The sequence below is a fragment of the Apteryx rowi genome, unplaced genomic scaffold (assembly GCF_003343035.1).
Source record: "Apteryx rowi isolate R43461 unplaced genomic scaffold, aptRow1 scaffold_1443, whole genome shotgun sequence".
Taxonomy (NCBI): Eukaryota; Metazoa; Chordata; class Aves; order Apterygiformes; family Apterygidae; genus Apteryx; species Apteryx rowi.
Genome location: NW_020447690.1, coordinates 9,558 through 21,828, shown reverse-complemented (window position 1 = coordinate 21,828; position 12,271 = coordinate 9,558). Strand labels below are relative to the sequence as shown.

Sequence of the window (12,271 nt, the reverse complement as noted above, 5' to 3'; positions counted from 1 at the left end):
ATATATGCTGTAAATAATCCTACTTTCTTTAAGTAAAGATTTAAAATTACAGATTCATGTTTAAAATTGCTACATCTTAGCATGATCCTGCCTTCACACAGGAAGGAATGTGCTAAGGGTACTTACATGCGTGCCAATACTAACAACCAAATGCTTCTCAACCTCCGGGCTGGCCAGGCAGAACCAGCAGGGCCCTGTTGGCTGTGCTTTATTGGGAGAATACAAAGAAACAAGTGTTAGTATTAAGCTTATGGGGGAGAACAAGAAACACATCAAGATCTGGGAGACCTGTGTTTTCCAGGCACCCTTCCTAACTGATACTGAAGTGGAAGGTGTCAGAAGGACGCAGCTCTGCAAGGCAAGATCTGGTCAGAGACCTGGTGCCTCTGGGAATCTCCGCTAACAGGGGATGAGGAGGCCAAGTTGCACATTTGCTGACCTCCGTTCTCAAGTGCTCTAATTTAGAGCAGCATGCTAATTCCAGGAATATAGTGATTATAGTTCACTAATAAGAAAGCACCAGGCAATTTATACAGAAAAGAGGTAAAGTTACTGCATAGGCACAGACAAGGACAGATGCTGTCACACATGCATGCTAGTTCTTGCCTGTTCATCATACTCAAACATCCAGAGTCGCACCCAGATTGTGATACTTGAGCTGACCTTTAATATAAACCAATTGTATTGATAAGCATCTGACTAGGGTTAAACACTATATTCAGGTCCTCTGGAGGCTTCATACAGAAAGAGACAAGCAGATTTGCTAATACAGTAAAATTGATGGGGCTCTCCCAATAAACTTAGGAAACGAGATGTCTCGTTCTGGGGGTTGATTTCTGAACAAAACTGTGTAACAAGATTCCCTTCTCGTCACAACAAACTCCAAAAGACTTTGGAAGCTACATGAACTTACACAATGGTACACTATGTTCTACAATAAAAACGTAGGTGTGGCGGAAGACCCACACACCCACATTCTTTCATTAAAACTGACTGTCAGTCCAGCCAGTCACACCTGTGCAGGCATCTGTACAGCAACGAGGATGCACTAGTTTTAGCAAAAGATAGTTTAACCTGTAAAACCACTATTTGTGAGGACTACACTAAGTGTATGGCAACAATAATGGCAACAATAATGGCAACAATAATGGCAACAATAATGGCAACAATAATGGGGGGGGGGGGAAGACCCATGTAACAAAGGCAACCAGACTCATCTAGCAGAGGCATTCTTGAAGAATGTCTTCTTTTCCACTGGCAGTGGAAATAGCTTTCACAGAAACAAGGTGGAAGCTGACACAGACATCTGCATTAAAGGCCAAATTTCTTCATTACTGAAACCCTACATTTGCTAAAGATATAGGCTTGCATTGTCACTGGAAATTCATGATCTTGAGAGGATTAATTTCAATTTCTCCTAGTCAGACAAAACTCAAAATAGATCTACAGCACAGAAGTACAGGTAACAGGTGTTCCTCCCTTTCAAGTTCATTAGTATTTCCTGAACACTCAGCACAGAATAAAACTGAAGTGGTATTACAAGAACTCGTAAACACTGATTCAGTCTCTTGCAATACCCTTGCGTGGAAAGATACTGGCACGTGGAGATGCCTGTTGCAAAGTATAGAGGCCAACTGCTTTACAGAGTGAACAGTATCATCCCATCCCCATCATCACAGGTCAACTAGCTTTTAAAATTACACCTTTGACTTTTCTCTCATCTGTTTACTGCCAGGTCTTTGAAAAAACACAGGACTGTTCCTTCCCCACTGTGTTCCCGTAGCATCTAATGCAATAATGGGGCACGTTTGCAAGATAACGCAATACAGCTCAGCAGCATGAGAAAAATAAAGAGTGAAATAGTCTGAGAGCTACAAGGGATGCTCTCGGATAAAAGCATACACATACTTACGGGGTTTTTTAGCTTGCTTAGGTTGGGAGTTCCCTCTCTCTTTCCCATCTGAGGGACGTTTCATTCCTTGATTCTTGTTCAAATCAAAGAAAAACTGACAAGCTGGTTCTTCCTGTTCAGAAAATGATAAACAAAAGCTCATTATAACTACATCTTGCAGAGACACAGTATGTACACAACTTTGCTTCCTTCCCGAAGGGATGTATAAACATCTAGCAAAAGCATCAGCCTCCTTGAAGGAAATGATTTGATCTCTGCCAATAATGTAACAGCTCTTGTCTGTCTAGATACGCAGCCTCAGCCTAGGAAAAAATTATGAGAGAACTGTCCAGAACTGCTACTTTCTCCTGCTGACCTTTCAGAACTGTTTGATTTTATGGATTATTCAAATATCTTTTCCAATTCAGAGTCGGCACCAAAATGACGGCTTTATTTGTTAGAGATGTTAATAGACACACATGGAGGCTGAAGCCATTTGGCTAAGCTGTAAAGTAAGGCAAAACATTACTAGAAGGCGTTAACCCTGCAGAAGGAAGCATGCGCAGCAAAGAGCAGGGCTGCTCATCCAAACTTACCCTGGCTCCCAGGTAGGAGCACAACTGCGCAGTCTAAAAATCCAACCCACAGGAAACATCTTCCCTGCATTGTAAGAACTGGCACATAAGCTGAAGCACCTTTTCCAGAAAACTTCACCAGTTTTTGTGCCTGTCTTAAACTATGTATTTAAGTGCAAAGGTACAAGAATTTCCACTTTCATAAAGTTATCAACTGACTGGTCTGCTTAAGAGCCTTGTTGCTAGGGGTTGAACACAACAGTAAATCTCTGCTTGGGGGCGGAGGGGTCACAGCTGAAAGAATTGAGAGGTGTCTGTAAGTCACCTTCACGTCCTCCCACACTGCCTGCTGGAAGGACCCAGCCCCTAACTCTGTGCACAGACTATGGTGAGAAAGGCTGGAGATCACTGCTTGTACTTCCTAGTTATACACAGTTTCAGCAAAGCCTAAATTCAAGCTGAGTCTGGGGCCAGCTGCAAGTAACTTTTAGTCTACAGCCTTAGACAGAACAAGACCTTGCACGCTAAGGTGCCCACACAGAATAATCCTAGCAAGCAAGCAGATCTGACTACAGCATCACGTACAGTCCATGCAAACCTGCAGGAAGAAGGGGGCAAATTCTATCATAAAATCCCATGTATCACGTTTATACAATTCAACTAACCTAAGTTGCTTTCACATAACCCTGAAAGCATAATGGATAGAAATATTTAAAGGTTAATGCCAAACACCATTCCAAGCTCCCTGAACAGAGAAAGGGAAAGCAAATTGCACCCACAAGCAGAACATGGTAGTACCTCTGCACACACGAGTGTCTTGGCCTTATGCGCCTCTTTCCGTAATTTTCGGTATGGATTTTCTGTGACATCCTGTGGCTGTTTCACTAGCTCTGCAGGGTCCATCAAGCTCATTGGAACAATGCTGAACGCATAGAGATACTAGAAGAAGAGAGAGAGCTCAAATGCAAAAAGCTTTTCAGCAGGACTACAGCTGTGAAGAGGTCATCTCTGAAACGGTAATACACAACTTAGTTCTGCAATAATTCAACAAACCAGTTTAAGCCAGGGTGGGACACACAAGAACATCCCCTGTACCAGTCTGCCACCAATGCAACCAGAAGTTTATGCTGTACTTTCAAGTGGCTCATTCCTTTTAGCGTAAAGAAAGTTTTTTGAGAAGTAGTAATGTATTCTATTTGAAAAAGAAGCTCCTCCCTCACTGTAAGACCAAATAAAGATAAATAGATATGTCCACTTATTTTGATAGTTAATCTTTGCCTGTTTTCAGGCCTTCTTTCTCTCTAGGACTCCTGGATCTTTTTGGTTATGAGGCCCAGTTCCTATGCCTTCCCAGTCAGTATCAATATGTTTTTCTATACCAATATTCTGCAGCTTTGCTAAGGAGAGGAGAGAAACGGGTTAAAATCCCCATCAAAGGTTAATTATTTGAAGTAAGACACTAAAGAAGTCTTCATTTTTACCCAAAGTACATGCACTACAGCAAACATCTTTTCTTTGTTTTCACTGGGCTTGTTTTCTGGTGTTTCAATGAATCAAACTGACTCAGAGCAGTGCGAGCTCTAAACAAGGCTCAGAGTAGGACAGGGATAAGTTAATAATTCAGCTCATCACATACTGCAAAACTCTAGCTTTGGTTTACCAAGTTCAGTTGTGTATATTCCTTCCTAATCCTCAACCAAAAATGCTAATAACCTTTTTTCAGTGATCTGTGAGGGTTCCTGCGGAACTTCACTTCCTTCCTGAAGCAGGCCACAGGAAGGGAAAACAGATAAAGCAGCTGAGAGGAAGATGAAGAAGTAATGGTAGCTTTCTAACCATTTTTCTCTGTAGCTGTCTTCAGAGCTAAATGCCATTTGACCAGGTAGAGAGAAACATAGGTGCCTCAGAATACATCTTGCAACCCTCATCCTTCAGACATAATGGGCAGAGCAATCTATTACTTAAGTGAGATTCTGCTCCAACTGAGCTTTTAAGTGATCCATGCTGTCCTCTGACAAATCAAAGCTGCACTTACTGACATACTGTTTGTACTTGACAGAAAAAAAGATTCAAGAGTGTTAATACCTTTTTTTTGCTTGTATTGCCAACATCAGCAAGAGCAATAAACCTGCTTACATGCTGTGGGGTCTCCTGTAGCACTATGTGGTTTCTGTGGGGAAGCAGAACATTTTTTTCAAGTATTGGCATATACTTAAAGGACAGCAGGAAAACATACATCCTTCTGAAACTACTCAGACACCACATCAATCATGTACTGTCTTTGACCAAGAACAAAAAGGTTCTGCATTAGGCAGAGCTGAGTTCAGATAGACTCACAAGTTCTAACAATAAAGAGCTGCTCAGACCAAAATAAGGTCTCATTGCAGCCCAAATACAGAGATCAGAGGATAATTCACTATTCTGAAAACAAACCATAATCATAATCTTATCCAACACTAACAACTTAGAAAACGCCCTAAAAATAAAACTGACACCAACATTATGTAACCACTCTCATTTTATAAACAAAGTTATGATTAAGGATATCAAACGCTTAACAATATGGGTTTTTGCCACCATACATTTTCAGAGATATACCCCTGAATTAGGTTGAACAGTTTAAATGGGACTAAGGGCAACTACATTTAGAATTGCACCAATTTGTCATCAGATTCACAGCAATATACTCTGACAACTGCTGTCAGCAGTGGCCAGTTTTTTGAGGCAGCAGGAACCGTGGTCACGAGATGCCTTTGCGGCATAATCTTGACTCTTTGCTGGAAGAAATGAGGTATTTAAGAGGCCTGGATGACTTCATTAAATTTAGAGTTGTTCTCCTATGCTCTCTAACAACTGAACCTTTCTTACAAAATAAATGAGGTTTCACATGGTCTTACATACCTGTAAGGAAGTCTTTCATAATAGGCCTTCTCCAGTGCAGCAAAGTGATACCTTGGCTTGAGACTTGCAGCTAGATTAGATACCAATGCAGAGCCACACTTCTTGGTATCTATTTCTCCCTACAAAATACAAATAAGGCTTTATTTAAAAACCCTGTGGGATTGCAGTGAAAAAAAAGATTATACAGAACTGTGTGCCGGAAAATTAGAGTTTATGACCATAAGGGTCATAAACACATTCCTGGGGAGAGGTGGGGAGGTAAAAACAGCAACTGCAGGGGCTCGATCTTTTATTTCTGACCAGAACAAAACATGGGGAACAAAATATGGACCTGGCACATACCTATTAACAGTCCTTCACTGCTGACAGTTGGACTGGCACCAGTCTACCCTCAAGAAAGCCGGTTTCCTTTGTGCTCTTTTGCTGCCCTTGCAGCAGGCATGGTAGAGGTAAACACAACAGCATTTCTCACCAAGGACTGGCTGGTTCCAGTCCCACTGAAAACATTCAGAGCTAAGAAGGATCTCAGGAAAAATAAACTCACACACTTCTCCCAAGGAATTAATTCTTATCCATGAAATTTAGCTCCTCACACAACTTCTGCTGAAAGAGAAACTTAAAGTTACAAGGAACAAAAAACCCCTAAATGTTCATCCTTCAAAAGTTCTATTTTGAGTGACATGATTTCAGCACCTTAGTACCCAAAGGAATCTCAAAGACTTATTATTGAAATCATCAGGTCATGAAGTACACACTTCCAACAAGACACATATTTTAATTAATATATATTTGTCTGTTAATCCAAGTTAATACATCCCCAGAAAATTCATGCTGAGGCCAACCGAGTGTGCAATGATACGCCTATAAAGAATCGCCACATGAATTTCAAGATACGACTTTTCTCTTTAAGCCAGAACATCCTTACATCTTGTTTCTCTCCAGCTATCTTGTTACACCTAGTCTAGTGGTTTTGGGGGGTTTTTTTTGCACTTTTAGGCTGAGGATTGTATCCTTTTTTAATATCTGAAGATACTGAGAGGAAGCAAAAAAATATAATTTTTCACAGTACGTGGCATTCATCTCTGGAAAGGTTTCTGATCATCTGAAGTTATGACCAGAAATCCACTTTTGCTTAGCAACACTGTTAACTCAAAATTAGGCACAAACTAAACAGTGCCCTCAAAATCCAGACAGACCAAGAACCAGACCATTTAGTACAGCTGACTGATACCTAAGGAAATAAACACAGACACACTTAAGATTTGAAGGAGGAAAAAAATATGACTTAACATCGAGTGATATTGAAGATGCTTAGACCACAATGTTCAACACTGGAGACCAGTGGTATCATTCCACAGCAACCAATCTAAGTCAGCAAAATTTATCATCAGATGGAAACTATTCGCTCTGACTTTTCAGTTATGACAATAAAACACTCTGAAGTTTCACAAATCTCCCCGCTCCATCCTTAACTCTGTCGCTGAAAAAGAACATCAGATGTCCATTTTTTGCTCACAACTTTCTCAAGCACTTGGGGACGGCACAATGAATGGAATCCAATTTTAATGTTAAGGAAAGAAATCTACTATAAGATTACCTGCAAGGTCTCACTCACATACACTTATGTAAAAATGAAGTTCATGAAGATCAGTAATGTTGGAGGGGAGGGAAAAAGAGATGCTGGGGAAATACTTGCAACCCACAGTTACAACAGCATGAACTCAAGTAGAAGGTTGGACTAGAAGACTCCAGAGGCCCTTTCCAACTTATGTTTCTACAATTGTGGACTCCTGCAGTGTCAAAGGGAAAATTGCTCTTTAGAAATTGAATGCAGTTTTCCCTTTTGATTTATATATGTAAGGTAAAGCACAAACTGGCAGCTGGGACTGATGCAAGTTTTAAGCAGCAGCCTGAGTTGGTAAAGAAAACTGGCAAGAGAAGCATTAGAATCTAAGGGAAGAGAAAGCTTGACAGAAATTTCCTCTACTGATTTAAAAAATCCAAGGAAAATAGACCCCAAAACCACAACAATCTTTTCCATCACGTAGATTTAAGCTAACTTCTAGGACTGGATTGCTCTGGAGTGAAACTGAGCAAGTAGACTGTAAAAGCAGAGCAGTAGGTCTGTATTTTAACATCACTGAGAAGAAGAAAAAAAAAGGACCTGCTTTAAAATGCTGTTATTATGTTCAAGAGACAAATTTAGACTGGAATGAAAGCTCAGAACTATCCAAACAGGGAAATGAAGAGGCTATTACATAAAAAATTTTTTTTATATGCAAATATTATTTTTTTTAAGGAATAAAAATTCAGCCTTTTAATGATTATCACAATGGTAATGTTTCAGGAAAAGTCCTTTAAAAAAATAAAAAATAAAAACTGTGGAAGAGGAAAAAGAAACCTATCTAGGTTTAAGGTAAAGCACAATCAGTTAACAAATGGGATTATGAGACACGGTTACCTGCAGCAACAAACGTCTGAAGCTAATAACCAAAGAAGTTTTCCTAGACTGTATTTGGGATTCCAAGCCAGGACTAAGAACAAAGGAAGGTCTCATCCCTCCTCACAGAGCAACCCGAAAACAGGAGAGTGTGATATGGCTGATCCCATGCAGGTTGAGGAAGGATCCTTGATTACTGACCATCAGATCAAGGTTACTCAGATTCCCAAGAGGGGAAGAAAGACATTCCAGAAAAGGAAAAAGACATCCTTCTCATGAAGCAGCATAAACACCTGGCAACGTGAAGTCTATAGACAACTACTGAGAAGAGCCCACAAAAAGCTTGGGACTGCAATCATTATCCTGCAACACTCTTTGCCTGTGCAAAACTAAGGCAAACTACACAAACCCACTTGAGCGTTAAAACTAAAACATCAGGACCTTAAGGGGCTCAAATTTCTTAAGACTCAGAAAAACCTAGCTGTGAAAATAACGAGTCCAGATGAGCAGTATCTCCAGGAGATACAGCTCCATGGTCTGAGCACAGCACTATACCATGAGCTTTACTTATTGAAGCTTGATTTTACTAGACAAATGCTAGGGACCACTGTAGAAACAAAGCTGTTTCAGTTGATTATCCTCCAAAGCCCTTGCTTTTGTAAACTGAAACAAACAGGGGCCCCTCTGCAAATAATGAAAGTAAACAGAAAGGCAAACATTTGTTAGATACACTTGGAAACCCACTCCAACTGAAAACAGAACACTTACAGGACTGTTGCCAAAATTCCCCACGTCTCTGGGCCAGGGGGACGTCAGCAATATATCCACACCTTTGAATTTTGGAGTTGATAGCAAAGAGGTTTTTAGTTCTGTCACGTCCTTTGAGCTAAAACTGTAGGCAGGAGTTGGCTCATCCTGGGATTCTGTACCACTCAGGTATGCGATCTGCAGTCCAGAAGTACCACTGAAGATACCTCTACGCCCTGCATTAATACACAGACATGAGCTTGAGATTTAAACATTGTAAGTAATTCCTGTATTTGCATCAAAAACAGAAGATCAAATTTAGCAGTTTTTCCTTACTTCTACTAAAATTTTCTTTCCAGACAGCTGTCATTTTCTACATTAAAAAAAAAAAAAAAGGACACATGTTTTTAGCATAATGGCTTGAACTCTTCCTAAGGGTCAAGAAGCAGTTTAGACAACCCCCAGGTTTCTTTCCTCACTGCTATCTTGTTTCTCAAAAAATCAATCAGTATCATAAGCTCAACATGAAGATTAAATAAAGAGAGCCAATTGCAACTGCCCTTCTGCGATGCTTCAGCTTTTATTTTTTGCCATTTTTTGCTAGGCAGCATTCTAGAAAGAAATCAGCTCTTCCTATTAGTTTTGCTGCACCTTCATTACCTTTGAAGAGAACACTTCTTACCTAATGCAGCCTCACAATACAAAAGCTTAGTTCATTTAGGAAACCTTCACTGTACAAAGATGGACATGCCATAGGAATAAGTTATTCTCAAAGAACAGACTTTAACCTCTTCAGGTTAGGAAAGTTCAGAGAGAGTGTTTGAAAAAAGAACAACAACAACAACAACGGAGTGTTTCTTTCATATTTAACAGAGCAGATTATCTCAGTCCTTCAACATTAAATTCGACTCAGGTCTGAACCCAAGTATAAGAAATACCAGCTTAACATTTTTGGAAAAAGAAAGGGTTTGAAACAGGAAGATCTTAAAACTTTCATGAAAGCACCATCATTCAGGTAGACTTCACCCATCACAGACCACCTGTAACATTACCTAGGTAAGTGATGTTCTCAGCTAACTCGCAGCCACTGACATCTGGAAAATAGCTCACAGTGTCCTGATCATTAGCACCCAACACATAGGTTGGAATTGGAGCTGAGGAAAAGAAAAAAAACATGCGTGATCAGTTTGGTTTAGTTCAGGGGCATTAAGATAAGTTCAGTTAGCATTTTCTAGAAATCCAGCAGGTCCCATCCTTGTTCTAATTGCTATTTCTTTGCAGCAAGCCTAGGTGTGATAAGCGCAGAACCAGAAATCTTCCTTCAAAATAAGGCCCACAGTTCTCCTGTTTCAACAAGATGCATGTATCACCAGTGGAGAATAACCTCTGGTTTAACTACAGCTGTGCTCCTTTGTCTATATAAGGAGATCTCGTCCAAAATGACCCACATAGCTCCACTGAGCTCCCACAGTCAGAAGATACTGGAGACTGAAACTGCTTTAAAACTGAAAACAAAACCTTAAAAAAAAAGTCACTTAAAACCAAAATGAAGTTACAAGAGTTTTGTTTATATCTATATACCTATAGGCAAGATTATCAACTACAGATTTTTGAACAGATCAAAGGGTAGATAGAAGCCAAGTGAGGATGAGCAGAAATGCATCAGTCCAGGAAGGACCTAGCTGCTAACACCTACTGTTCTCCCTACACACCTAGGACAGCTTCCTCAGGAGCTATAGGAGGCCAAGTTTAAAATCGATAACAATTCTCCTTATCCTCTTATAGCAAGAAGAACACAAGATGACAAGCCTCACTCACTGATAAATCCTGAGCTACAAGCAACTAACAGGATGATCTCTGTCCAGGGAACTATCACAGATGTACTAACAAGCAGAGAGTATGAGGGAGCTAAGAATAACTCTGGGGAATGATGGAGAAGCTGAGATTAGCAGGAAAGCAAGAATCCCAGCTACTTTTCTGACTTGCCTCATACCAGAGGGGAGATCCAAAATAGTACTGAAGAAAGAGTAAAAACATTACAAATGCTCATGAGACAGCATCTCCCTTACAAGGGGCATGCAAACAGAGGCTGAGAAGACCAGGCAGAACTTCTCATATCCATGGGTGGGAAAAGGTCTTCAGTGCAAGGGCTGAGGGGACCTAGGAGAAACAGGCAGGACACTACATAAATTCTGCAGGATGGCTGCATGTGTTATTCAGCAATTTCCCAGACCATAATCCAAAGAACATTTTCAGCTAGCTCTGCCACTCAAAGCAGCAGTCCCACCTTCCTTCTGCCCCACACTTTTATCCCAACCGTGTAGAGCCACACTATGAACCAGAAGAGAAACTTAATCTCAGTTAAAACTAAGCCCTGGTTATTGCCCAGTCAGTGTTAACTCCAGTAAGGTCCCAAACAAGCTTAACCTACAGTCACACAAGGTGAGGGGTAGCACAGAGGCATGACCATACAGCTGCTGGAGAAGCAGCACAGAGGAAGGCAGGACTACTTGCATCAGCACAGACCAGCTGAAATTACTGAACCACAGCATCTTACACTGAATGATTTAACATAGTCACAACTACATGGAAGCAGGATCTCTGCTAGGGACACCAATTTTCTAGCCACAACAAAACCCTCCTCTCAAACCGCTAAACATGTCTGCAGTAAGGAGGAGAAAAGCCAGCACTGAGGACAAAACAAAGTTATTCCTTAACACCTTGCACACACCAGCAGGGCAGAAAACACACCTAATGCTCCACTGACCATTCTCTCAGAGGGACTAAATATTTGTCCCTGTTGTCCATAGTCCACTCTACTGTGCATGCGTGTGCCTTGGGGCATCAGGTAAGGAGACAGAAGACAGCGAGATCAACCAGCAGCATCCTTTATCTCTCATATTACTGCAAACAACATTGGCCAGACCATCTGGACGCACACCTTGACGCCCAAGCGTGGGACAGACAACTCCAACATATGCATCCTCAGGCTTGTGAGTATGAGCGCGTGAGTGAAACTGATTTTCTTTACAATAATCTCACCTTCCCCTCCAATACAGTTTTGCATTGAGTTTTCCCACATTAGTTGAGTTTTACTGCTTTAACATTGCAACATTAACTGCCACTAATGAACTCAGAAGCATACTGCAGTGAAACAGATAAGCAGATCAAACAGCATATTCACCAGCACCTTCGTGCACAAGTCATCCAGAGTGAAAGCTTCTCCCCTACCTTTCTTGAAGCCTGTTCGATACTCTTCCCATTCTGCATCTGAAGTAGAGCCAAAAAAATTTCCAACACACAAGAGCATCTAGAAATATCACATAAAAGTGAGAGCTGACATTTAACCCAAGACATGTGAAATAGTTAACGTTTTTCAGCAACACATTTCATTGCCAGAACACTGTGATGTGCATCACTTCAATATCTCAAATGATATGGAAGAAACTCCTTTATGTCTATTTACATCTACTATTAGATGTATAACAGACAAGCAAGAAATAGCATTCGCTGTAACAAACTCACTTAATTCTTATCCGCACTGCTATAAGAGACCGCGCTGCTTTATACACGCTGCTATAAGAGAGGAGCACCAGCTCAAAGTCTCTCAAAAACCAGGGGATTTTGCAACATTGCTACCTCAGACCAGGAGAGCTCCTTTCCTCAGATTCCCGAAACGCTTTTGCACGGCGATCGCACAAAACCGAACAAGAAGCC

At 40.9% G+C, this 12,271-nt stretch overlaps 1 protein-coding gene across 4 annotated transcripts in view; it reads right to left on the bottom strand.

Annotated features, from left to right (window-relative positions):
• Nucleotides 1-12,212, bottom strand: part of CWF19L1 (CWF19 like cell cycle control factor 1) — a 17,227-nt gene extending 5,015 nt beyond the window's left edge. The window contains exons 1-9 of one of the 4 annotated variants that reach the window (XM_026058214.1): nt 12,194-12,212; nt 11,786-11,864; nt 9,607-9,708; nt 8,576-8,790; nt 5,368-5,486; nt 4,552-4,636; nt 3,265-3,405; nt 1,913-2,024; nt 127-206 (exon numbers count right to left, since the gene is read on the bottom strand). In XM_026058214.1, the coding sequence (XP_025913999.1) occupies nt 127-206; nt 1,913-2,024; nt 3,265-3,405; nt 4,552-4,636; nt 5,368-5,486; nt 8,576-8,790; nt 9,607-9,708; nt 11,786-11,864 (933 nt within the window). In that variant the 5' untranslated portion in view covers nt 12,194-12,212. Of the gene's footprint in view, nt 1-126; nt 207-1,912; nt 2,025-3,264; nt 3,406-4,551; nt 4,637-5,367; nt 5,487-5,709; nt 5,930-8,575; nt 8,791-9,606; nt 9,709-11,785; nt 11,904-12,193 lie in introns of those variants that run through there. The other 3 variants (XM_026058216.1, XM_026058217.1, XM_026058218.1) reach the window with 3 other exon arrangements.
• Nucleotides 12,213-12,271: the final 59 nt, after the last annotated feature.